General features: G+C 35.9%; 2 protein-coding genes across 2 annotated transcripts; one reads left to right on the forward strand and one right to left on the reverse strand.

Annotated features, from left to right (window-relative positions):
• Positions 1–498: 498 nt before the first annotated feature.
• Positions 499–11,690, reverse strand: neu1 (neuraminidase 1). Its single transcript, XM_088090516.1, has 7 exons — positions 11,433–11,690; positions 9,763–9,952; positions 7,750–8,012; positions 5,429–5,611; positions 4,333–4,552; positions 2,491–2,727; positions 499–2,390 (listed from the first exon to the last, which is right to left on the reverse strand). The coding sequence occupies exons 1-6, from the start codon at positions 11,517–11,519 to the stop codon at positions 2,507–2,509; spliced, it is 1,164 nt and encodes a 387-aa protein (XP_087946642.1). The 5' UTR covers positions 11,520–11,690; the 3' UTR covers positions 499–2,390; positions 2,491–2,506.
• Positions 11,691–13,371: 1,681 nt separating this feature from the next.
• Positions 13,372–24,637, forward strand: tmem268 (transmembrane protein 268). The gene is made up of 9 exons (XM_042507130.2): positions 13,372–13,654; positions 17,133–17,271; positions 18,603–18,697; positions 18,889–18,996; positions 20,810–20,962; positions 21,109–21,219; positions 22,129–22,218; positions 22,471–22,680; positions 24,087–24,637. The coding sequence occupies exons 1-9, from the start codon at positions 13,649–13,651 to the stop codon at positions 24,252–24,254; spliced, it is 1,080 nt and encodes a 359-aa protein (XP_042363064.2). The 5' UTR covers positions 13,372–13,648; the 3' UTR covers positions 24,255–24,637.

Here is a 24,637-nt window from a genome sequence, read left to right on the forward strand (position 1 = left end):
TATGTGTGTGCAAGCATAATAATAATAATAATAATAATAATAATAATAACAACAATAATAATAATAATAATAATAATAATAATAATTATTATTATTAAACAAAGAGGGTCATTTCAGGTCACATATTGCACAATTTCCTTACTTGTTGATGAGCAACAACTCATGGTTTGCTTTTTTTAATATAACATTTAAAATGTAATGGTATCTCACAACATGAGCTATCCTAACTGGTTCTTTTTGCAGTTTCATTTTTCTCATTATAATAATTTTTCTGTTTTCAGATTGGGGATGGGGGAGTTGAAGCGGTTCCTCCAAAAACGTCTCCATAAACTCCACAATCAGATGAACACAAACAATGTCAGTTTTGAAGGGTCTATGGCGATAATAATGTGTACATTCAGGTCCTTTTTGCTGCATCACTTTCTGCCCAGGAGGGAAATTGTATGATTTCTTTACCTAAATCACAAATGTCTCTGCAAATCAGCTCAGCTTTGCCCATTATTGTTAGAAATCATTTATTTATTTTACAGATTGTACAGATCAATTAATGTCCTGCATCATAATAATGTAGCTCCATGCACAGTGCTGGTAATACAGGGCATAAATGGATACTTGATTTGGAAAAAAGAGAATCCAAATTTGTACAGTAGAGTGAATTTCAGGCTGATTACAAAACATCAGAATACATTTTGCACAAGTGCAAATTGCACAAGTACAAAAAAGGGTACTTTGGCTACATTATGTTCTCATCTCTTCACTCACACTCAAGCAAACACACACACTTATTTTTTTTACTCTATCTATATTGTTTTTCTAAACCCACTCAAACCCCATATATATCTATTCACATTATTTCACACAATTTCAGGTTTTATAAAGGCAGAGCCATTTTCAATCAGCAAGTATTCATGGCACACTCGCATTTCAGTAAAGGCATTAATTATAATTACAAGCACAGATCCAAATAAAAGAATTAAAGGTAGGCTACTTCAGCATTAAATTCTTTCATCCGAGCAAATAGGAATCATTTCACAACAGTGATTTACATACAGTGACTGTCAGTTTGTGAGGTGAATTAGTGATAGATGTCAGAGGTGTTTGAAATCTATATTGCATTAACACCATGTTCAAACTGCTAAAAGTCTTAAGCTTTCCTCTTTAAGGGAGACACAAGTGTGATATTTTTAGGACCTTATCAACATTTAATGTAAAACATGTTTGGAGACAACAGTTTTTGGAAATGGTCCAGTATTGAGGAAGCACTGAATCAAGCAGCAACAAAACTGGCTGCAATGTAACCACTAGGGGGTGACTGATCATCGCGAACTTATGTTCACAAAAAGTGCTTGTTTTTGTAATTGACGGACTCAGATTATTATTATAAATTTCTGACAATGTTACATTACGGATCCCCATAGATCCTTACTGTTTGATTAACAAACATTTATTTTATCTTCATTAAAAACATTTAATTCAAAGTTGACAAAAACAAAATAAAACTCAGAGAAGCCATCCTCTTAACCAACAATAACCAACTCCGGTTTGGTTGAAATAAACCCTTAATTCAGCCAGTTAGATATGGAAATATGTTCGCTCTATACACGCTAAAATAACTGTTTATTTATATGGAGTCTGGTCGGTTTAACAACTACGATTTTGGGGCTGGTTATGGTTAAACAAAAAAGATCTTACTTTTCAACATTGGGAAGCTTTTCATAATGTTGATAGACAAAGAATAAAAATTAGAGCCTGTCAGTGGCAAAAAAAACAACACCTTATAGCACATGTAAATTAACTGTGCAAAATGCCCAGAGTAGTTACATTGCAGCCTGTTTCGCCGCTGCCAGCTACAGAAGTCTCACTCAACACTGGACCAATTTTAGAAATTGCTGTTTCCATTCGTCACCTAGACACTAAAACATGAGAAAATAGGCTCCGCGTTGAAAAATAAGTAAGTTACCCTTTAAGTTGCTTAGAAACTGGTGTATTTGGTCTAAAAATATTCTTCTACATTTAATTGTCCCTTGCTTGGTCATATTTTAGTTCTGTCAAGGATATAAAATAAAAAATATTGTGGCTGTGCAAATGCTTTTAGCAACAAAAAAAACATACATAGATTTGGCAACATATCTGAACACAGAAAAATGGACACAAGAGTTCCTGTAACTTCATCAAATGTGGGAATTTAAGAGAAGAGAAAGGTCAGTAAAGACAAAATTGCATTTAAGATCATCACACACTGAGCACAAACCGTTTCCACGTTCATGGTGTTGTGCCTCCCATTTCCCCATAGTCCATATTATAGTGTGAAAAAGTGTTTCATTTTTTCCTGAGAAAGTCGTGGGAGTAAATAACAGCTTCCTGTTTCCCTTTCCTTCAAATGTTTAAATCTGGGAGATAAACACATGATGAAATTACAACAGCAGTCAGACTAACAGTTTTCCTACATTGTACTAGCTGATATTAATGACTTAATGCTCGTCTGCTTACCTGCGTCTCACATGCTCTACCGGCCGCCATACAGGTGGATCTTTGCGAACGAGACAGTTTCGACACTGTTTTTGTGGCCCTTCTCGTAGATTACGTAGATGTACTTCTGGTCCTCTGGAGAGCCACTGACCAGTGATGTGATGCTGGAGTAGCCGCTGGGCCCCGCCCAAATCTGCACTGCTTCTTTCTCCCAAGTTTTGCCATCATTCAACGACCAACGCAAGGTCATGTTGATTCCTGAGGGAGATGGGGCAAGAAGTTAGTATGGATAGCTGATGATGAAGGAAATCAGCAGCAGTGGTGGAAAGTAACTCAATACATTAACTCAACTTTGAAAATTCAAAGTCAAATTTTGAGAGACTTTACTTGTGTATTTATATTTTAAATGACTATGTACCCCACTATATTTCAGAGGCAAATATTTTACAAAATTCTACTCAAGTAATTTTATAGATATACCTACTTACCATATTAAGATTTAACATAAAACTTGAATTACTGCCTCATGGCTGCATGCCTCCACGAACCAGTGACGTTGCAGTTTACATCCATGTCTGTCCAGACTCATATGTTGCCATGACACTTGACAGTGCTTCAGATATGGATGTTGATGCAAATAAGCTAGATATTCTAAATCGTGGATACTTCACACACAACTTCAAACCGGCAGCACAAAGGATCTGTAATTTCAGCGCAGTTTTAAGATGGATTCCCAAAAATAGTGTCAATTCAGTATCTGGCCAAATGTCGGTTCTTTTATGTTATGGCGTTGAGTGATGGCCAGGAGTGTTTTTGCAGAACATTATAATGTCACAGTGAAGTTGACCTTTGTCATTTTGGGTATAAATTCATCAAAATTATCATTTTATCAATTTATTCTATTAGACATTTATGTGAAATTTTGTCATAATCAGCAAATTAATTCTTGAGCTTTGGCCACAGACACATTTTTTGAGGTCATAGTGACCTTTGATCACCAAAATCTAACCAAAATCTAATCAATTTATCCTTGAGCCCAAGTGGACATTTGTTCTAAATTTGAGGAAACTCTCTAAAGGCGTTTATTTGATATTGTATTCACAAAAATGAATCATATGCAAGGTCACAATGGCTCTTGACCACCAAATTTTAATGAGTACATTGTTAAGTCTAAGTGGACATTTGTGCCAAAATTGAAAAAAATGCCCTCAAGCTGTTCTTGAGATATTGCATTCAAGAAAATGAAACAGATGCAAGAGCACAGTGACCTTGACCTTTGACCACCGAAATCTAATCAGTCCAATGGTGAGTCTGTGTAAATGTTTGTGCCAAATTTGTAAAAGTTCTCTTAAGGTGTTCTTCATTGACAAGAAATATACATATGCAAAGTCACAGTGACCTTGACCTCTGACTCATTGCCACCAAATTCTAATCAGTTAATTCTTGCGGCCAACTGGACGTTTGTGCTGAATTTGAAGAAATTCCTTCAAGGTGTTTTTGAGATATTGCATTCACCAGAATAGGACGGACAAACAACCTGGAAACATACTGCCTCTTGGCCTCGGTTACTGCCAGGGCAAAGGCATAAAACACAATGTCAAGTTACGAAATATAAGCGTTGGTATAGATATAAGTACCCAACAGTATTAAAAAATAAGTAAAATTAACCACAACCAGCTGTGGCAAAACATTCTAAAGGAGGGGTATTTTTATCAAACAAATACTTTTGATAAATTTAGTACATTTTGCTTTTGACTATTTGAATGCAGCTTTTTTATTTTTAACAGAGTATTTTTCTACTTTTACTTCCACCACTGAATCAGTGACAGGACATTGGAAGGGAGAAGATGTGATGAGTCTTACTGCTGTGCTCATTGGAGGGGTTGGTGAAGAAGAGCACGCCGTCTTTCTGCAGAGCTCCAGCTGCGACTGCCGGATCCTTCAGCTCGTAGTCAAAGAACAGATCGTCTATCGGCAGCGACAATCCACCGTCATTGCTGCGGACCACAATGCGACACCGACAGTGGTAGTTGTTCTGGTTCCGCACGTTGATGACGATGCTGCCGTCCGTCATCTCAACCGGCTGCAGAGGAGCAAAGAGGGTTTAAACTTGATAATGTTGATAACACCTTGGTATCATTACAGTGAAGGCAATCACACAAAGGTTAAAGTGTAACTTAAATATTTTTAACCTGGAACCTATTAGTCCATGTTTTTGTGTCTTAGTGACTAATGAAGACAATAATCTTTTAATCTGGGCCACTACTGAGCGACGGGCTGCAGCTGACAGCTGGAGAAAAAGGCTGCAATGTAACCACTTGGGGCATTTGTGCACCATCAGTTTACCACCATGAAAAGTGTTTGTTTTTGCCAATGACAGACTCAGATTGTTATTATAAACCTCTGACAACATTATATAAAGGATCCATACAGAGTCCATCCTTTTTGTTAAAGAGTGAGATCCTTTTTGTTTAACCACAAACAGCCCCAAAATCACAGCAAACCCACCAGACTCCATTTGAATAAATAATAATTTTATCATAGTACAACACGCTTTAATTAGAGTCGAGAGAAACAAAATAAAACTCACATAAATGTCTCCAATATAAGATGGGGACATAATGGGTCATTTTGAAGGGGTCATCAGCAGGTAAAAGAAAGTCAGTTTTGCTCATAAGTCACAATGATGTTTATGCAGACTAATGATGAGCACATGACTGGATGAGTGGGACTCTGTGTGGAAAACTTCATAATTCTGAGATATTTTAATGCTTTTGGGCTGTTGTGAGAAACTGTAACCACCTTCTGATGTAATGAAGTCTCATCTTCAAGAGGGCAAAGGGACAAAAATGATATTATAGGATGCTAAAATGCCACATATAGCACCATTAACTCTACAGTGAGCTGTTACAGAAAATATGGTCATCATGGCGCGATTCACACACGTCAGCAAACATACTTGGCACTCGTCAGGGTCAAAGTCCTGTGCTTTCTTCTCCTGGTTGTAGGGGATGCTCTTCAGTGCGGCGCCGTTGTACCATTTCTGCCCGTGGTCGTCACTCAGGATGCAGAAGACTCCGTTTCCCATCAGCGTCCCATGACCACACACCACCAACCTCCCCTTAGCTGGTTCATAGCGCTTCTGTAATGCAAAGATACAAAAACATGTGAACTCAGCACACAATTAACAAAGATGTCAGCTCAATTTTAAAACCTAAACTACATGTAATTCTTGTTGAGTCCTGAATGGAAATCCAGGTGTTGCAGCAGTACGGGGACCGAAATAAAAAGCAGACAAATAGTACAAAATAAATCATTTAAAGTAATTAAATTAAAAATCAGAATAGAAATCAAAATGGAAACAACACAAAAGTAATTAAAATCAAAATAACAAGATAAGAGTGACGTACTGCCAGCAAGGTATAGTGTATGACACAGTGTACACAAGAATAATAAATAATATGATTAAGTAAATTATGTTTTTCTGTAGAAATATAATAGAAACAATATAGTATACAATATAATAAAACACTATATTAGCATATGATGTTATAATACAGTATAACATATTAACAAAATATATTATAGTATAATAATGTTTGGGATCTAAAATTAAAACAAAAGGTTGCTTCATGTGATCAACACTTAATATAATTAGTTAAAAGTAATGTGGCGTCTACAAAGACTACAATATCCCATGAAACAAATCATAATAATTATTCATAGTGCCCGATCTGCTGCAGTCGAACAGAAGGTTTAGTGTCCTAAAATCTGGCGGAAATCAGCAGAAACATAATAACTCATAATAGCCGTACAGATGCTCCACTCAGACTGTGGAGAGGGATAAGCAACTAATTTGCTCGATTACAAAAACCCTCCAATTATATAATGATTCTGTTGCTGCAAACACTTCACATGCACTGCTGTCAGTTCATAATGCGTTCAGTGTGCTCGTTTTAACAGGCCGAAAACAAAAAGCTTCAATTTATTTTTGAATATACATATATAACAGGTTTGTCAGTGATCTCAAACATTTTTTTTAACATTATGCATTATTTTTCTCCCCATATATTACCAATATATCTGCAATGGGTAAATATCAGACAAAAATGCATGACAAAAATAACAAAATTCAATAAAAAAAGGCTTAATTTAATAGTAAAAAAGGGTGCTCCATAAAATTATTATTAGTATTAGTGCTAGTAGTATTTGTCTTTGATATGCAAAGTCGCACAATGTATAGTTGTCTATTTTCTGTTATTTATTGTATTTTGTACATACTGTCTGTTTTTTTATTTAGTAGTCTTAATAATTCTTATTAAGGTTAACATATTATTAATTATTATTATTATTATTATTAGTATTAGTATTATTATTATTATTATCTTTATTTTTAATTATTATTATTAAGTGTTATTCTAACTGCATCTGTCCGTACCCAGTGAATATCAGAGTCCATCATGTCCCTGTTGGTTAGTTTTAACTTGTGACTGCTGTTCCTCTTTATGGATACAGGTCGGCTGAGTTTGGCACATTTGCCAAGTAGCGGTTTCAGAGTTTCAAGAGTTTACACAGTTTGCCAACCCTATTTACTTTGAGCTGTTATGCTTCCCAATTTTAAAGAAAAATATGTGGCAAGCTCGAAACTAGAAGTAAGACAGTTTTCACTTCTTTATTTTGACCAAATCATGTCGATCATTTGTGTTCATAAAGCTTCATGAAATTAAAAATGCGTTTGTTTATCAGGATCCAGTTCATGCCTTGAGGAAGGCATCTGACTGAAACCTTGCTAATAAAAAATATTTCTGCAGAGATACGAGTGTGCAGATTTCATACAGTTCAATAGTTTACAGCTCCAGCCAAGTCTGATACCATTTTTTTCTCTATTATTTAAAAATTGAATATTGCTGACAGAATATCATTGAAAGATCAATGGAATCCAAAACCACAGTTATATCTAATGCTTCCTAAAGCATAAAGGCATATGAAACAAGATATTTATGCCTGGTAGCACAAGATGATCACATTATTGCTGCAGGGAGGTTTTTGTGACTTCATGTTTCTTCAAACCCACAAAGATTTCTGCCTTTATAATCTCACTTTAACACCTTTAATCATCATGTACGTGATGTGAATGACTCATCTGACGGGATCTTATAATCACAGGACAAACAATGTCACATGCATGAAGCGTCACTGTAATAAAGCTTACATTTTATCTCACTTTACAGCTAGAAGACAGCTGCAGTCATCACATGATGCTGTCTCATTCTCTCTCACCTGGATGCCGAAGCCCGGCCCAGGAGCAAAGTTCTTCACTCCGAGCTGGACCGACAGGTTTCGGGGCTGGCTCCAGCTGAGGCCGTCGTCCCTGCTCTCCACCATCATGGTGCTGGACGGTTGGCAGTTGTAGAGGTGGAAGCAGACCGAGTAGACCAGAATCACTGAGCCCACCTCCTCGTCCACCACCACCGAGCCCAGGTTGAGGCCGTCCCGCTGCGTCCCATCATCGACTATGAAGGCGGTCGGGGACCAGGTGTTTCCTGGAGGGACGGAGCAGAAAACATTTCAGGCACAAATTCAGACTAATTTAATCTTTTACTCCTGATTTTATTCTAAAAAAAAAGACATTATTTTAGCTATTTTTGGATATTAAACTTTCCATTCATGGACCACAACTTGACAAAACTTAAAATTCTACATTTGTCTCTTTCTGTTTCTGCTTTTGAGCGTCAAGCTTTTTGTTTCAAAGCAATAAATGTGTATAAATTCAGAGAGTTTATCTTGTCAAGCAGTTGTACGTTTTGTCTCATAAAATGCAAAGATTCGAATGTGTGCACGATGTATAAAATCTTTTCTGTAATACCACTAAAATATTCCATTTGTTTGTGCGTCAGTTTGGAGAAATGTATTACAGGTGCAAAGATTAATCAATAAAGTGATCAAGTGTCAACTTTTAAATTATTCACCAAATAATTTGAAAACTGATTAATTGGTTTGACAATTTTTTCAAAGAAAGAAAAAGTTCTCTGATTCCACATTCTTAAATGCAAGAATGTATGTTTATTTACTCTTCTATGACCGTAAACTGAATTTCTTTGAGTTGTGGATGAAAAGGGACATTTAAGGTCATGATCTTAAAACTTTGTGAAAAAGTGATCAACTTTTTCTTTCTTTTTTTAGTTTTCTGACATCTTATAGACCAAACAACAAATAGATTAATCCAGAAAATAACTGACAGATTAATTGACAATGAAAATTAACGTTAGTTGTAGCTCAAAAAAGCATTAATGTAAATATTTGATGTTTTTATCTTTATGCTTTCATGTCTTGTTTTGAGGTTTTGTGAGTTTTCTACTCCTTTTTTTTCTGTTTAACCGTATCTTAAAGAGCTGAGATACAAACAAACATAAACTTTAACCTCACTGCGTGTCATCACGTATTTTGTAATAAGTACGGCTGAATATTGAACCGTTTGTTTTTCACAGCCCGAAACGCATCCATAAAGCAGAGAATCAACAACAAGTACTGAAACCTGGCATCAAGTTGTGCACAAATTCATTTTCTTCTTTGCTTATTTGAGACATTTTCCTTAAATCATGACCCAGTTATTCAAAATACTCCACACACCTTGTTATGAGCAATTTTCTTTCTACCGAACTACACCCTCCAACTGTATCACTGCGCAGAAGGAAGTGTGCATCGACTCATGGACGAGAGGCTCGTGCTCGTGACATTGTGAGATGTAAACATTAATGGCGTCCTCCTCGGCTGAAGTGTAACATTAACGAGCTCAGGTGAGCTCACAGTAGTTGCACACTTCCTTCTGCTCTGGTTATCAGGTGCAGTTCAGCATAGGGAAAATATACATGAAACTGCTCACAACAATGTCTTTGGCTTCTCTGCAGTAACCGAGTCGCGATTTCTGCAAAGAGACATCACTGTTGAGTTTTTCAAATGTATTTTTGGCGCCGACATCTCTACTCCAACACTGTGCAACTCACACCAAAACTATCTAGATTCATAAATAACACTACAGGTAAGAGGAAAAACTGATTTTTTTGATTTTGGGGTGAACTATCCCTTTAAAGTTTTTGACTGGCATTTCTTGTCCAATTCGTCTCTTTATGACACAAAAGAAACCGGAAAGCTCAGCGCGGTGAAGTGATAGTTAACTACTGTTTGGAGCATCCATGTGTGACTGTTTTAGGTGCGCCCACTCTGTTAGTGCGCACAGGCTGAGTGTGTTTTATACGTCTGACTGTTTCATGACCGTCTGGTGACGATTCTTGCCTTTGTCTGTGGACCTCCGCATTGCGATGAACTTTGCTCCTATGTCGGCGGCCGATGACTTTCTAGCCTCTGCGAAGGCCAGCAGGCTTCCTTTGGGGGTGAAGGTGAGGAGGGGGATCCTGTAGGTGTTCACCTGCCCCATGGCTCCGCTCACCCACAGCAGCTGCTCCTCATACAGCAGAGGGTCGATCTGGACGGCAGAGAAAGAAAGACGAGAAAATGAAGAGAGGCTGACTGACTGGGGGAAAGGGAAAGAGTTAAAATATCTGCTGGGAGAACCGGTCATATGAATTATCTGCAGGATGCATCAGGTGTCAGGTGACACAAGCAGGCGATGATCACGCTTTCATTTCAGGAAGCACTTGTTTTATTTGGTCTATTCCAAACTTCAAGGCTCTAAATCATTCTCACTATAAAACAGTGGTGGAATCAGTATTCCCACACATTTCCATGTACCGAATTTCAAAATTTCAATAGCTTTTCAAGGAGTACTTTATCATTTAAATTTCTAGTCTCTCATAACTGGTTATGGTTGGATGATTATTTTAACAATTACTATCATTACAAACAACAAAATTCTTTGATTTTTCAAACACTTTAAATGATTTTAACTAATTCCATGACTTTTTAAGGCCTGGAATATTAGAAAATCCATGACTTTTTCAGGTTTTCCATGACTGTCTGAACCTTTTGGAATGTGACTAATTACATATAACCTATCATTAGGTTATATGTAATTAGTTATTATTATTAGGTTATTGTATTAGTACACAATTGTGTTTTGATGAAAGAAGATTTTGTGATACTTGTACTTTGAGTATTTTAATTTATACTTCTACTCTACTACATTTTAGAGGCACTTTGTTTGACAGCTATAGCTACCAGTTTTCAGATCAAGATTTTACAAACAAAGCATGATCAGTAGTACATAACACATTTAAGATTTAACTACCTTTGAAAAAGATTTTTTAAATCCCATAATTTATTCATCATTCATCTGTTTATATTTGAATTGTGTACTTATTGACTGTTTTACGTTGTTTTTTTTGTAAATCCCTTTTAAACTGTTTAAAGATGGATTTCATTAGTAAATTCTTTTTATATTTTCTTTTTCATTTACCATTAAAACGTCAAATAGTCAAATACTTTGTATTTTAGTCTATTTATTACATAAAACTTTGAAAACAAATGTATGAGTGCCTATTTTAACTGTACAACTAAATGCTTTATAACTATTTCCATGAAACTTGAACACCCAAAAAAAAAATATATATATATATATAACAATTAAAATTAGTACTACCTTAACCAGCTTTAACTTTTGAGTACTTTTTACAGTCATAAATAATAATGGCTCAGTTATATTATTATACTCACACCTACTTTGTATACTTTGAGTATATTGTACTGATAACACTTTTTTACTTTTGTTTAAGTGAAATTTTGATTTTTTAGTGACACTATTTCTAAATGACATAAGTAATTCTTCCACCACTTACTATAAAAAGTACACAGGCTTGACGAAACAACAGAAACATATTGGCGCCTCAAAATCCATTTTATCACTGAAATTAAGTTCACTTAACGCCTTTCACAGCTTTAACATGTACCCGCAGTAATGATACTGCACAGGGTTGTAGCGTATTTCTTTGATATGTTGTTGACTGTACCTGATCAGGGCTGAAAGTATAAACACCGGCAGAAAACACAGCGGACACAAGTAACGAGAGAGCAGCGAGCCGGCCTCCTGTCTCCATGTTTCAGTCACGTCCTGACGCCGCTGTCTTTATTCCGACAAAGAAACCGCGATAAAGTTACTTTTGAGACGATAAGTTCAGGAATAAATACACAAAATATCAAGAAACAGGCAGAGTTATAAGCCGGAAATGCTCCCCTCTGCTCATTCGGCGTCTATCTACGTCATGTGACCAAGGCGGGCGGTCACATGACTAGCGTCACTCACCAAAATAAAACAAGGAAACTATAAAAACTACAATTTAAAAATGTTTTGTTTGAAGTAGAAGTAATGCAAATAAAAAATATAAACGTTAAATTTATATAAAGTTTTTTAATAAAATAAAAGAATGATTTCGAACACAATTGGTATTTGTTTCTATTAAATAATATTTATTTTGTGAAAAAATACTGTATATATTTTATTTTTTTCTTTACTTTCCTTGTGCATATTTCCATTAAAAGTTATGCATTTTGTTATTTCTATGACTGATTATCACTGTTAACAAAAATATTTATATACACATTTTTTTCATAGTGATTCACAGTGTTTGAACAAATCTATATATGTTTGTGGAACTCATTTTTACCAGATGAATAGCATTTTAACAAAAATATTTTAACAAAAGAAAAGTTATTCAAAGTCTTATGTACAATTGTAATTCATTTATTATTTACTTGTGATTTATTTTGTATTTTTATGATTATCTTTTTAATAGTTATGCTCAGTTGTATTGGACATTTTTTATTTTTTTTATTTATTTTTTGACACAAAAATGTACCTTATGCAGTCAATGAATTAGGTTTAAATGTTTGCTTTTACATTTCTAATAAAATATATATGTGTATATATATATATATATATATATACACACACACACATCAACTACTTATTTGTTTTTACTGTTGTTTATCATCTTTCAAGACACCGCTGTTAGTCTTACTTTTTCCTCATTTCATCATGGTTGTTATCACAATGTGTCATTAATTTCAGCTGATTTATGCATTTAATTTTCTGGTTATGCTCAAAAGAGCACAACAACAACATGTACCCACATGGGGGCAGAATTTCTCTAAAACAACACACATACCACCTTCAGTATTACAGCATTAAGTCATGCATAGCACACAATATTATAGTGCAGTTTAACACTTTAAAATTCCTTAAATTGTCAGACCAATTTAATTTTAATTAATAATCAACTTAAAATGTGTGTTTATAATCATGGTAACAGTGCATAACACTTAAAAAATCCTTTTAAAAAATGTGAAAAAGGTCTGTTTTATTAGGAATCAAGTTAAAAATGTATTAAATAATCTGGTAATTAAAAATAATTATGACGGTTGTTTTTTAGGTTGATAATGTGTTACGATAAAGTGTTATGTACTTAATTACCATATTTATAAACACGTTTTTAGTTAATTATTCACAAATTGTCCATATTATTTAAAAGGAATTTTAAAGTTCTAACCATGCAGTAAGTCACTTTAATTGAAGAAATGCCTTTGTTAAAATACATTTAAAATCAACTCAAAATTGTTTAAAATGTAAAGTATAATTTCAGTGAAATTAAATACAGCAGGTTGACACAAAAAGAGTTTCACATTTAAGCAAAAGTAGTTTATTTCAATTTTATTTGTAGACTTGAATCCAAAATTTGCAAGAGAAACGTGTTTGAATTAGTATTTCTTGTGTGACCCTCCACTGATCCTCAACTATCCTTGGACTTTATGAGTTAATGTGTGACAGTTCCAGTAAATCAGGCTTTGGCTCCTCTCCATAATTACCAGTGAAAGACTTTAGTCTATGTCACAACATCACAGTGGCAAAGGTCCTGCCTTAAAAATTAAACTTGAATAAGCTTTCATTTCATTTAATCATCCTCTGCATGTACAACAACGTCTGTTCACCTCCTTACTGAGAACCACAAACCACATTCCTGTAGTCATGAGGCCGAGCTGATCTGAGTCACGCTGAGAGAGAGAGAGAAAGAAACTCTGCTGAGACTCATCTGAGTGTGAAAGTTGCATACGCCACAGTCTGTGTGTGTGCAATAATATGTACGTTGTTGCTCTTGAGGGATTTACTATGTGGACTAAAAAGGGAATACTATCATTAAAGTCTTGTTGACGTGATGGACTTTAATCTTAAATGCAGGTAAGATTTGCTTGATCATTTGATATATGGCGTTAGTTCCTTTTAAGCTGGTTTTGGTTTCAAGACTTCTGAAATGAATCATGGGTAGCCACAGAAAAGCTCTTTGAATGGTTATTTATACACAACAAAATGTGACATGGCTACCTCTTTTGGTATATTCTTGTGTCCAATGAGAGCTTTTAATTGCATAATGATATTATGTAGATATATTACTGTTATTATGGCATCCCTGCTCTGTGTGTATAAATATAACTGAGCCTTTCTGCAAGAATTGCTCAATAACAGTGTTACAGGGGACATTTTTTTAAATACTTTTAACACTTCAAATACAATTTCCTGATTAAACTCACATACTTTTACTTAGTAACATCAGGACTTTTACTTGTAATTGAGTACTTTTACAGTGTGGTATTAGTACTTTAACTGAAGTATAAGATCTGAAAACATGTAGCACTGCTCAAAAGGTCAACATATTAACTACTACAAATGCAAAGTTACTAGGTTGAGCAGCATGCAGCATAACACATATGGGTGTAAAAACAAGATGCAAATTTAAGATAAGAGATTGCAAGTTGAGTTTTTGCAAATAAGCTCAAGACATCGTTGTTGTTTCCTCTATTTAGTGGTGAAACACTGCTACCTTATGTTTGCACGTGTGAAAAACATGTTTTTTCTACTCAGGTGCAATGTAAACAGACATTGATAAATTTGCCTATAGACGTATAACTTTATTTACATGCATGGAAATGAAATTTAGAGTGTAGTTAAAGGCGGAGGGAAATGTGCAAAAAAAGAGGTTAGACTGAGGGGGGAAGGTGATATCACAACTGCGGTGTTGAGTTTTCACACTCAAGTGCTAAAATGTGGCGCGAGTATGTGATAGACAGAGAACCAGAGAGCGCCAGCTTGGACTATAAGTAGCATTTCTTTAGTTTCATCACAAGACTAAACTTCTTATCCTCTGTTAACAGACTGAGCCACACTGTCATGATAAAACATGACGTTCAGGACGTTTTACTCTAAAGAAAGCACAGATATCAGCAACTTTGAAGGCTCATAAAAATGCAAATTCACTTAAATCTACTCCTCTGAACTGAATCTATCCAATAAGAGTGTCATGGCCTCTTAATGTTCTGCCTCTGCCAGCAGATAACACCGTCACCATGTCACTGTTGCAGTAAAGGCCGTCAGAGCTGAAAGCAGAAGTGAGCTGGTTTACTTCAGGTTTTGAGACTTTCTGCTGGTCCGTAAATAAACTGTGAACATGTTTGTCAGAGATAACGGCCGTGGTTTATGTGAAGGGCTTTTTTAGGAAGAGATAACTCCTCTGGCATGGCTGTTGTGCTTCTTTAAGCATGACATGCAACATATCTGTTAGGACAGTTTGTGCCCACATATCAGAGCTCAAGAACCCTTCACTGTTACCATTTTAATGGTTTTTAATGAAATTAGTAAAATCATTCTTATGAATATAACATTATAAGGTAATGTTACAGTTAGCCTACAATATTTTTTTCATATAATGGAATAAGTGTCTTTAAGTTGCTTTGGTTCAGTTTTCACTCCAAACAGTTATTTCATGAAAAAGCAATGTTAATTCACTGCTTTTAGCCAATGCTAACTATTTAAATTGTCATCCCTTAGACTACTTTGTGCCAACTAATCCAACTATTACTTTAGCTAACATTTAGCAAAAAGTAGTAAAAGATAGTAATAGTCTGCCAACTATTTCAACTGTGACGTTTTAGCTATTTCAACAGTTTATGCATTAGCCAATCATTTTTGTGGCCCTATCTGTTACTTTTAACAATTTCAACATTTTATCCGTTACTTTTAGCTGACTGTTTCAACTGTTTTGTGACTTTTTAGCTATTTCAGCTACTTATCTGTTACTTTTAGCTAACTATGTCAACTTTTTACTTTTAGCTAATGTTAGCTCTTTCAGCTATCTATCCGTCACTTTTTAAATCCGCTACTTTTAGCTATTTCAACTGTTAATCTGATATTTTATCTGTTTTTTAGCCTAATTTTAACGTTTTCATCTGTTTACTCTTAGCTAACTAACGCTATGTTAACACAACCTGATATTGTTACTTTTAGCTGACTATTTCATCTGTTTTGACTTTTTAGTTATATCAACTATTTATCTGTTACTTTTAGTTAACTGTCAACCTTTTATTTGTACTCTTAGCTGTTTAGCCATCACTTTTTAAATTGTTTTTCTGTTACTTTTAGCTAACTATTTCAACCGTTAATCTGATATTAAGAGCTTTTAGCAATAGTGCTTATTATCAGTATTTCATGTGTTTAACCTACTTTTAGCTAAATATTTACTGTTAAACCATTACTTTTGGCTAATTGTTTTATCATGACTAACTTTTATCTTGGGCTTACTTTTTCAACTGCCTTTGTTTAACAATTTAAACCATTTATCATTACTTTCGGCTAACTATTTAAACCTCTCTGCTCGCTTGCTAACGTTAGCTTTTGTCACACACTCTCAACTCTCAGGTTGATGGATAACTTTTATTGATAGCAGATTAACTACTTAATTACCTGAGCCTCCTACGGCCCGAGGTGCACCTGTGGTTGGGAATAACTGTGCCAGGAAACGCCTCCAGGTCAATTAATCCCTCTACTTTATTTGTCATGTTCGGCTATCTAAGTTCCTCCAAATTCTTACACAACGACATTGCTACTGAATAATCAGTCAGCTGCATATCAGTCATAGACGCATGAATAGGCTACTGCTTTCGAAATGTTGTAGATTTCTCACATAAACAGGCTTTTGGATTTGGTTGCAGTCCTTTCATTAGAGACTCCATTGTTTTTAACCATTTAACACCTGGATCGAATCAATTCTGTTGTAACGCATTTAGATGCCTTAAAACTACAGAAATTGTTTTATTACTTGTCCTGCAAATTGGAAACAGAAAAACGTAAAAGGTGATGATTTTCATTTTTTGAATGAATGAATAAATAAATAAATTAGTGGGGAAATTATTAGATATGATCAAAAAACTAGGGAAAATGTCTACATGACTATAATTCTTTTATATTTAGTTTGGTTTTTAGGGGTTTTTTTTCCCTTGTTTGGGGTAATTTGCTTGTAGCTTTAAAAAAAAAATTATTGCTCATTTTGGGGATATTTCTTGTTAAGTTGCTCATTGCCTTCCTCCCATCTTTTTGGAGAAAAACAGCCAATACGCTTAGGCTTCAAAGGGTTAATGTTAACGCCCAGTGTGTGACTGCTGACACAGAAAACCACCACATCCTCTTTTTATATGACTCGAAATAAAAGTTTCAGGGATGTTTGGACAAAGGTTTTAGGATCTTCAGGAGCTATAAGGAACTTTTTAAATTTCAGTATTTCAGAAATTCCTGAAAACAAATTGGGAAATGTGCTTAGTCAGCATATGTTCAAATGTTCTGCTTTGAGTTAAATGTCAGATTAACTAACGCTTTGTGTCGTCTTTAGGATGTGGTTACCTCTGAGATGATGGAGGATAAGAACGGAGTTTGTCACACGATGGAGGAGAGTGATGTGGACGTGCAGATCAGAGAAACCAAAGCTCAGCCGCAGCAGGCCAACAACAACCGACCTAAATGGTCAAATGGTGACCAGCTGTTTTTTTTTATTAGTTTTTATTTGGTAAACTGTACTGCAAAAACAACTATACATTACTCACAGTCATATAATATAGTTAATATTAGATAGTATATTCCATTTGTGCCAAAATGCTGTTATTGTATAATGTTTTTGTGCATTTAAAGGATACAGCTGGAGTAAAGTACTCCTTTTTAAGCTTATGGATCCACTATCTTATATTTTATTGGTGTTTTACGTGGCATGATATTGTTTTTTCCCCCCTTGTGCTAATGCAAAACATATAACAGTTCACAATTAATAGTAAATGTTTTGCACAAATGGCATAAATTGCAGGTAAGATCACTGGCTCTCTCTGGCTTTCACTTTCACCCTGAGTAAATCCTGAAATTGTTTTCGAACCAAAAGTAAAGCACCAGTCAAAATCCCATTCACAGTACTGCTTGCTATCGTTACAGCTGTGATGCCTCATAACCCAGTGCGTGTTTCAGAAACTAGTTTTTTTCAGTTTGTGTCGCTAAAGTATGACAAATCACTGTTAGATTACCACATGACCGACCCTACTGTGTACTGCACCAATACTTCTACAGCATAAAAGAGGCCTTATCAACATGTTATGTACCATAACATCAGCTTTAGAAAGGAGGCAATCATGTTATTTCAGTCTGTCTGGCAGAACCATATATAAACTGTGTATCAGCTCTGTTCCAGCTCTTCTTTGAGGTTATATATCAGATGTTTTGGGTATCATTTTATGCACATTACCCCCCTAAAAAGCCAAATTTGGGGTCGCCATAAGAATTTAAAGTAAAGTTAAGTAGGTTTGAGCTATGTTTGTGTGCACAGCATGAGTTTGTACTGACAGGCCAAGGTTAGGTCAGTGAGATTTGAGGGGTTATTTATATTTGACTGCCCTGATTTTGTGGTTTTTGTGTGTGTTTGACAGAACAGCCACTTTCCGCTGCTGACATGCAGTGTACTACAGTTTTCCTTTTATTTTCCTTTTCACATTTGATACCTCTATTTGAGTTTAAATTCAACCATTGTTTTGTAAATATTTACTTTGTGTTGTTTCCTGTTATTTTTATATTTTGTGTAATATATGTGTCTTTTTTGTGATTTTAAGTGTAAAGCAGTTTGTAACGTTGGTATTGATAAGTGCTATATTAGTAAACTGTATAATCATTTTTTATAATTTTTTAATTCTTCTTCTTCTTATTATTATTATTATTAATATCATTAGTAGTAGTAGTAGTAGTAATAGTAATAATATATGTAATGATGATGATGAAATTTGTGTATTACGATTAATAATTACGATTATTTCTTGATCGCTCTCAGGTCAGTGTGTTGTGGCGATGCCGAGCAGTTCGACGCTAAACCCGAGCTTTGGTCTCTCTCTGTGCCGCGCCAAACTGGAGAATGATGGCTTTCAGGTCAGCAGACACACACAAACACACAAACACACACACACACACACACACACACACACACACACGCACACAGACATACACACACACACAACCTTCTGTGGCACTGCAAAGTTCAGATATCTTTACTTAAATCTGTGTTTAATTCATTTATTTTAATCTGCCTTTAATTCATGTTGTTACTTAATGTTTTTTAGATTCCAGTCGCAGACCTGGAGGCTCCTCTGAAGACTGTCCTGGACGTTCCTGCAGTCAGGAGATACATGGTTTTCAACTCAGCCATCTTCCACTTCATACTGGCACCGGTATTTCATCCAGCTTTCTGTCCAAACTTTTTACTCTGATCATATCCCTCTCTGCTCCTTAATCTGCAGTTTTAACTTTCATCACTTTGCTATCATTTCTTCCTCAAGCTTTTATACTTTTTATGTTTTGCCTCAAATGAGCTGTAATTTAGTTTGGATACTTGCAAAAGAGGAAAAAACAAAAAACAAAAGCAGAGGAGGTCAAAATATCTGGCCTTGTATTTTCGATTTGAGTCATTCCAGAAAAATGCAGCTATTCCCATAACGGCTTGTTTATATGGACTCTTCCTGTCTGATAAATACCGACATTCTTTCATGCCTCCAGCTGTAATGCAAGCTGCCTGGTCAAATATTAAAGTCTGAAATGTAGGGCATCATTGGGGCTTATTTTCTCAGACTTTAGTTGACATTATATTGTTTTCAGATGTTGGGTAACTCTCCACACAATCAGTTAACTGATCTTGATATGTAAAATATGTGGAGTGCCCCTTTAAGACCATTCATAGGATCTTTTAGGACTCTTAGGACCTTTTATTTGTGACTTTTACACCAAAATCTTCAAAAATGCAGATTTTTTCCCCCCAATACTTACAATTATAATGCCTGTGTAATGCAGATATAGTACAATTTACAGTGTATTTGCATTTCTTTTCTTTCCTCTGCTTTTGTTTTTTTTCCTCATTCTTTTTGTTAAAAGAAAAAGCAAATATATAATACTTCCATATCCACAAGTACTCTCCTACTTACACATATACATATGTACACTTAAGTATTTACATACTCACGTATATCTGTTCGAAACTGCTTAATTTCTAATGTCAAAGATGCCATAAGTAAGAATCTTATTCAGTATCACATGCAAAAGTGTACAGCTGTTAGCTGTGAACAGCTTCTGCCTCCTGTAGAAACTGAGGATTGTTTTAATTTAATGGAAAACTTTACCCAAGAAGTGACCATTTGCAAATCAGTTAGTCACGCCATGTTACTTTGAATTAGTGAGGAAAACTTAGTTTTTCTCGCATGCCTTCACAGTAAACGGTAAACATATTGATTACACAACTCAAGCACTGTGAGTGAAACTTTAAAGTCAGACTTAAATACTGAATACTGAGTGAAATGCAAGTGTTGGGGAAGTACTGAGTTTACAACTGTATAAATGAGACTTGGATTATACTGCATGAGTTGTGTAAGAGCATTTAAAGGGATGTTTTTGTGGATATGACTCATAACTATGCACTGTGGCAAGGAACGCCTTAGGAAGTCCTTTCTTCCAACGGCAAAAAAATTTTTTAATTCCTCACACATAACTAGGCTAATTTTCACGAGAAAGAAGCACTTATGATGCACTTTGTCCTGAATCTTCTGAGAATCTTTTTTTACTGCTGAGTTTTTCTGCTGTTGACCCTTTGCCCTCTGAGTTTTATTTTTATTCTTAGGTTTCAGTCCTTGTTTTCTAGGCTTGTGTTTTTTAATCTGTTTTTTTCAGTTGTTCTATCATTAGCTTTCATTCAAAATATCTTAAATAGTTGTTCCTTAAGCTGTCCTCAATGATAACACTAAGAGAATTCCAAGGTTTAATTTGTGACCACATTGATTGTGACTGTCATTGTTTTTAGATTTTTTTTTTTATATGTATATTGTCAAAAGCCTTGTATTTTTCTGTATTGATAATTGTTTTGAGTTGAATGTTGTGTGTGCCTCGGCACCATTGAAAATGAGGGTTCACCCTCGTGTTTTCCGAGGCTTTAAATGAAAGAAAAATGAATGAAAAATGAATGAAATATTATTAACCTCCTCTCTCTCCCTCCACCAGGTGCTGTATGTGGTGGTGTGGTGCGCTGTGTTCTCTACCCTCCACCTCTACATCACCGTCACTGACTACTGGGTCCTCTGCCTCTCTGTCAGCCTGGTCTCCATCTTCCTCACCACCGTCGTCATCTGCATCCTCCACTACAGTAACAAGGAGGTAAGGAGGGATCTGTTAAAATAAAATTAGTTTTCAGTAATACTGACATGTTTGTTTTAATGATCTCTTACCTGAATTTCGATTCACCCGAAGAGGAATCCTTTACACTTTTTTTGTGTTTGTTTCTTTGTCTGTTTCTGTGTCAGATCAACATGAACTTGGACGTTCGGTTAATCCAAGTGAATGAGAGGATGGTGAAACACAAGCTGCTTGTGGCCGTGGTTGACTGGGTGCAGTCCTGCACCGGAAATATGCAGGTTGTTCTCATATAATGCACTAAAACTGTGAGAATAGCAAGTTCATTATATGCCAGATGTTTTATAAGTTCTTTGTGCAACACATGCATCCACTTCTACTCTTGTTCAGCTGATAAACAGCTGTTAGTGTGTCTCATTTCTTAGTTTCATCTTTTTGTGTTGCTTTCTTGTTTTGGAAACAACATGTCAAGGAGAACAACACAAATATGAAAAAGAAAGATTACTGAAAGATCTTTGTGACACTTAGAGGAATGCAACAAGGACAGAAGAATCATACGACAAAACGGTTTCATTATTGATGCAACAAGATGACAATTAAAACATTTCAGCAGCCAAAACAACAAAACATGACAAAGCAAATACACACCAGTCACCTTCTTAGTCTAAAAAATATCAAAGTCAATATACCATTCTTGCTGGCTGCACTGTACTTCAAAGGTTTATCTAAAATGTATTCATATATTTGATATCATAGCTGTGCACTCAAAGGGCCTCCAACAGGAAAACTCTGCAACTCTAAGGGTTTGCTCACAACAAACAGCACACAATTCATTTTCAAGATTTGTCCAGAAGGAATCTAGGGAGAAAAGTCTATTTTACTTGCAATTTGACATAAAACTAACAAAATATATATGCAAATTAAAAACTGATTTACAGAAAAAGGAAAATTTGGAGGTCAGTATGAAAAGGAAAGGAATAAAAACATGCAGAGTGCGTCTCCACTGATCATGTAGGAGTAAAGACCTTCAGATGATCAAAAAAAATGTTTTAACTTTCCAAACTTTAAAATTTGGACAGTGATTTAATGGTCTGGAATCAGGCTGGTTCATCAGTAATAAACAACAAATTCAAACAACAAATAGTTTTGTGTTGGCAGTCACTAATGCTTTTGTATTCGTCTCTCTGCAGCTGTACTTTGTGTACTGGGACATGTCCCGCTGTCTGAGGGCACTGACTGAAACTTTAGAGGAGCACAGCTTTGTGGCACATGACACCCAGGTGAGTGAGTCGAGTACATCTGTCCCTCTGTTTGTTCTCCTGCTGCTTTATTGATTCTTTCCTGTGCTCCTATGTTAGTCCTCCCTCAAAAATCAATGGAAACATAATTCCAGCTAATGTTGAAAGGGTATTCTATATCTAAATCTTCTGGAAAACAGAAATTTAGTCCTCGAAGTGTGGCATCACATTTCATTACTGCAGCGTTTGCAGTGTGAGGGAAGTTTAAAGGGATCAATGTCATACTTTCACCAGAACAAAATAAAGAGGAAAATGTCGCATCTGGTTCTCGTGGTCGAGGACACGGCTGCAGACCCAGAGGTCGGAGAGTCAGATGTGGAGCAGGATGAAGAGAGACCTCTGCTGAGGAATGAGAACACAGGCAGTACCGCCTCCAGCCAGCGGGAGGGCGCCAAAATCACCACCAACTACAGCCTTGTCCCTGATGCATCGTTACCTGCTCAGGTAAAGAGACATGACGTCTGTGTTCCCACACTGAGGGAATGTATATTAGAGCCTGAGTGATATATAAACTGCATTGCTTTCGTACAGATGCATCCTAATTATCAGTATACATCTGCACAAAAATATATTGCAGCATACAAACTTTATCAATTCATCTTTTTAAAATGATCATTTGTATATCAGTTACCAGCCAATCACATGAAAAAATGATGGCACTGTGTTTTCGCTGCAAACTAAAGATTTGAGAGTGTGATTTATGTGTCAGCAACACGGTGGTTAACATGTAGTTAGGTTTAGGCACATAAACCGTTTGGTTACTTTTAGGAAAAGATCTCTATCTACGGTGATAGGTTTCTACAAAAAACCATGAAAAACTCTATGACTGTAGCCTAAAAAGCAGCTGGATATACACTGACAGGTCGCTGCAAAACCCTCATGATAGAAGCCTAATAAGTCAGTGGAAAAACAGACAGGTCACTACAAAACCGGCATGATTGTAGCCTAAAAAGCTGCTGGAAAAACACAGATGGTTTGCTACAAAACACCTCTGACTGGAGTCTAGAAAGCCGCTGGAAAAAACACACACAAGTCACTCAAAAGCCTTATGACAGGAGCCTAAAAAGTCACTGGAATAACAGACAGATCGCTTCAAAACATCCATGATTGTAGCCTAAAAAGTGGTTGGAAACATAGTGATGACTTACAACAAAACACCCATGATTAGAGCCTAAAGGGTCAATGGAAAAACTGACAGTTCACTACAAAACACACATGATTATAGACTAAAAAGCATATGGAAAAACTTAGACAAGTTGCAACAAAACACTCACAATTGTAGTCCAAAAAGCTGTATGAAACATAGTGATGACTTGCTACAAAACACCCATGATTTGAGCCTAAAAAGTCACTGGAAAAACAGATAGGTCAGTACATAACATGCATGATTATAGTCTAAAATGCATATGGCAAAACACAGACCGCTTGCTACAAAACACCCATGACTGGAGGCCAGAAAGCTTTCAGAAATATAGCAATGACTTGCTACAAAACACTCATGATTGATTGTAGCCTCAAAAGTCGCCACAAAATACTCCCATTGGAGTCCAAAAAGCTGGTGGAAACATATCAATGACTTGCTAAAATACAACCAGCTTTACTGTTTGTTGATCTCAAACATCAGTATGAAGCTGGTTTGTCCTGATATGATGATTGTAAGAAAAGGTGGGAGATAAGAGAGTGTCATTCAGGAAATACTTACCAAAACTCCTCTACATGTGAGTGCTTGAAGTTTGTTCTTTTGCACATTTAGTTAGATAGTTTCATCACCACCACCAGTCTCCGCCTTTTCTCTTCATTCTTGAAAGCAGGTTTCTACAACTTCTCAGTGTTCTTGTACCTGTTTGCAGGCCAAAGCCTACCAGCTTCTGATGACCTACAGTGCAGCTTATGTGAAGCTGCTGGTTACTGACAGGCTGTCGGGATCGTCACACCACCACCTACGCTCCCGGAGGAATCACTGCACCACCGCCCCTCTCTGCCTCTGCCAGTACATCAAAAAGAAGATTCTCCTATAGCAGACTTCTGCTTTGCGCCTGTGCTCCTGAACAGACAAACTGATGTGTTCCAGTATTTTCTTTGGATCAAACATGGATTATAATACTTGTTTAAGGACTTTTTGATCAAATGAAGGACCTGTTTGGAGCTTCATTCATTTTTTTCAGTTTTTAAGTCTCCAGCCCTGCAGCTCCTGTATACCTGTCCTCATGCCAGCTCTGTGTTTGCTCCACACGGATCCTCGTCTGTTTGGTCCCAACTATGTCTGCCAAACACTGTCTGATCCAGCTGCTGTAAAACAATATTTGCACTCTTGTACACATGACAATCACGGCCTTCCTTACTGCTGTTTAAATTATTTGCACAGTAATAAATGTAGATTCTTGTTATTTTCTTTGCAGTA

The sequence above is a fragment of the Plectropomus leopardus genome, chromosome 17 (genome assembly GCF_026936395.1).
Source record: "Plectropomus leopardus strain MGB_pleo_1.0 chromosome 17, ASM2693639v1, whole genome shotgun sequence".
Taxonomy (NCBI): Eukaryota; Metazoa; Chordata; class Actinopteri; order Perciformes; family Serranidae; genus Plectropomus; species Plectropomus leopardus.

Excerpts from the sequence above, each read along its gene's own strand:
- neu1 (XM_088090516.1), bottom strand. The coding sequence starts at position 11,519 with ATGGAGACAGGAGGCCGGCTCGCTGCTCTCTCGTTACTTGTGTCCGCT. Across the intron at positions 9,953-11,432 it reads ATACTTTCAGCCCTGATCAG|ATCGACCCTCTGCTGTATGA; the intron begins GTACAGTCAACA and ends TCTGCCGTCCAG. Across the intron at positions 4,553-5,428 it reads TTGACCCTGACGAGTGCCAA|CCGGTTGAGATGACGGACGG; the intron begins GTATGTTTGCTG and ends GCTCCTCTGCAG.
- tmem268 (XM_042507130.2), top strand. Across the intron at positions 17,272-18,602 it reads CCGACCTAAATGGTCAAATG|GTCAGTGTGTTGTGGCGATG; the intron begins GTGACCAGCTGT and ends GATCGCTCTCAG. Across the intron at positions 18,997-20,809 it reads TCCACTTCATACTGGCACCG|GTGCTGTATGTGGTGGTGTG; the intron begins GTATTTCATCCA and ends TCCCTCCACCAG.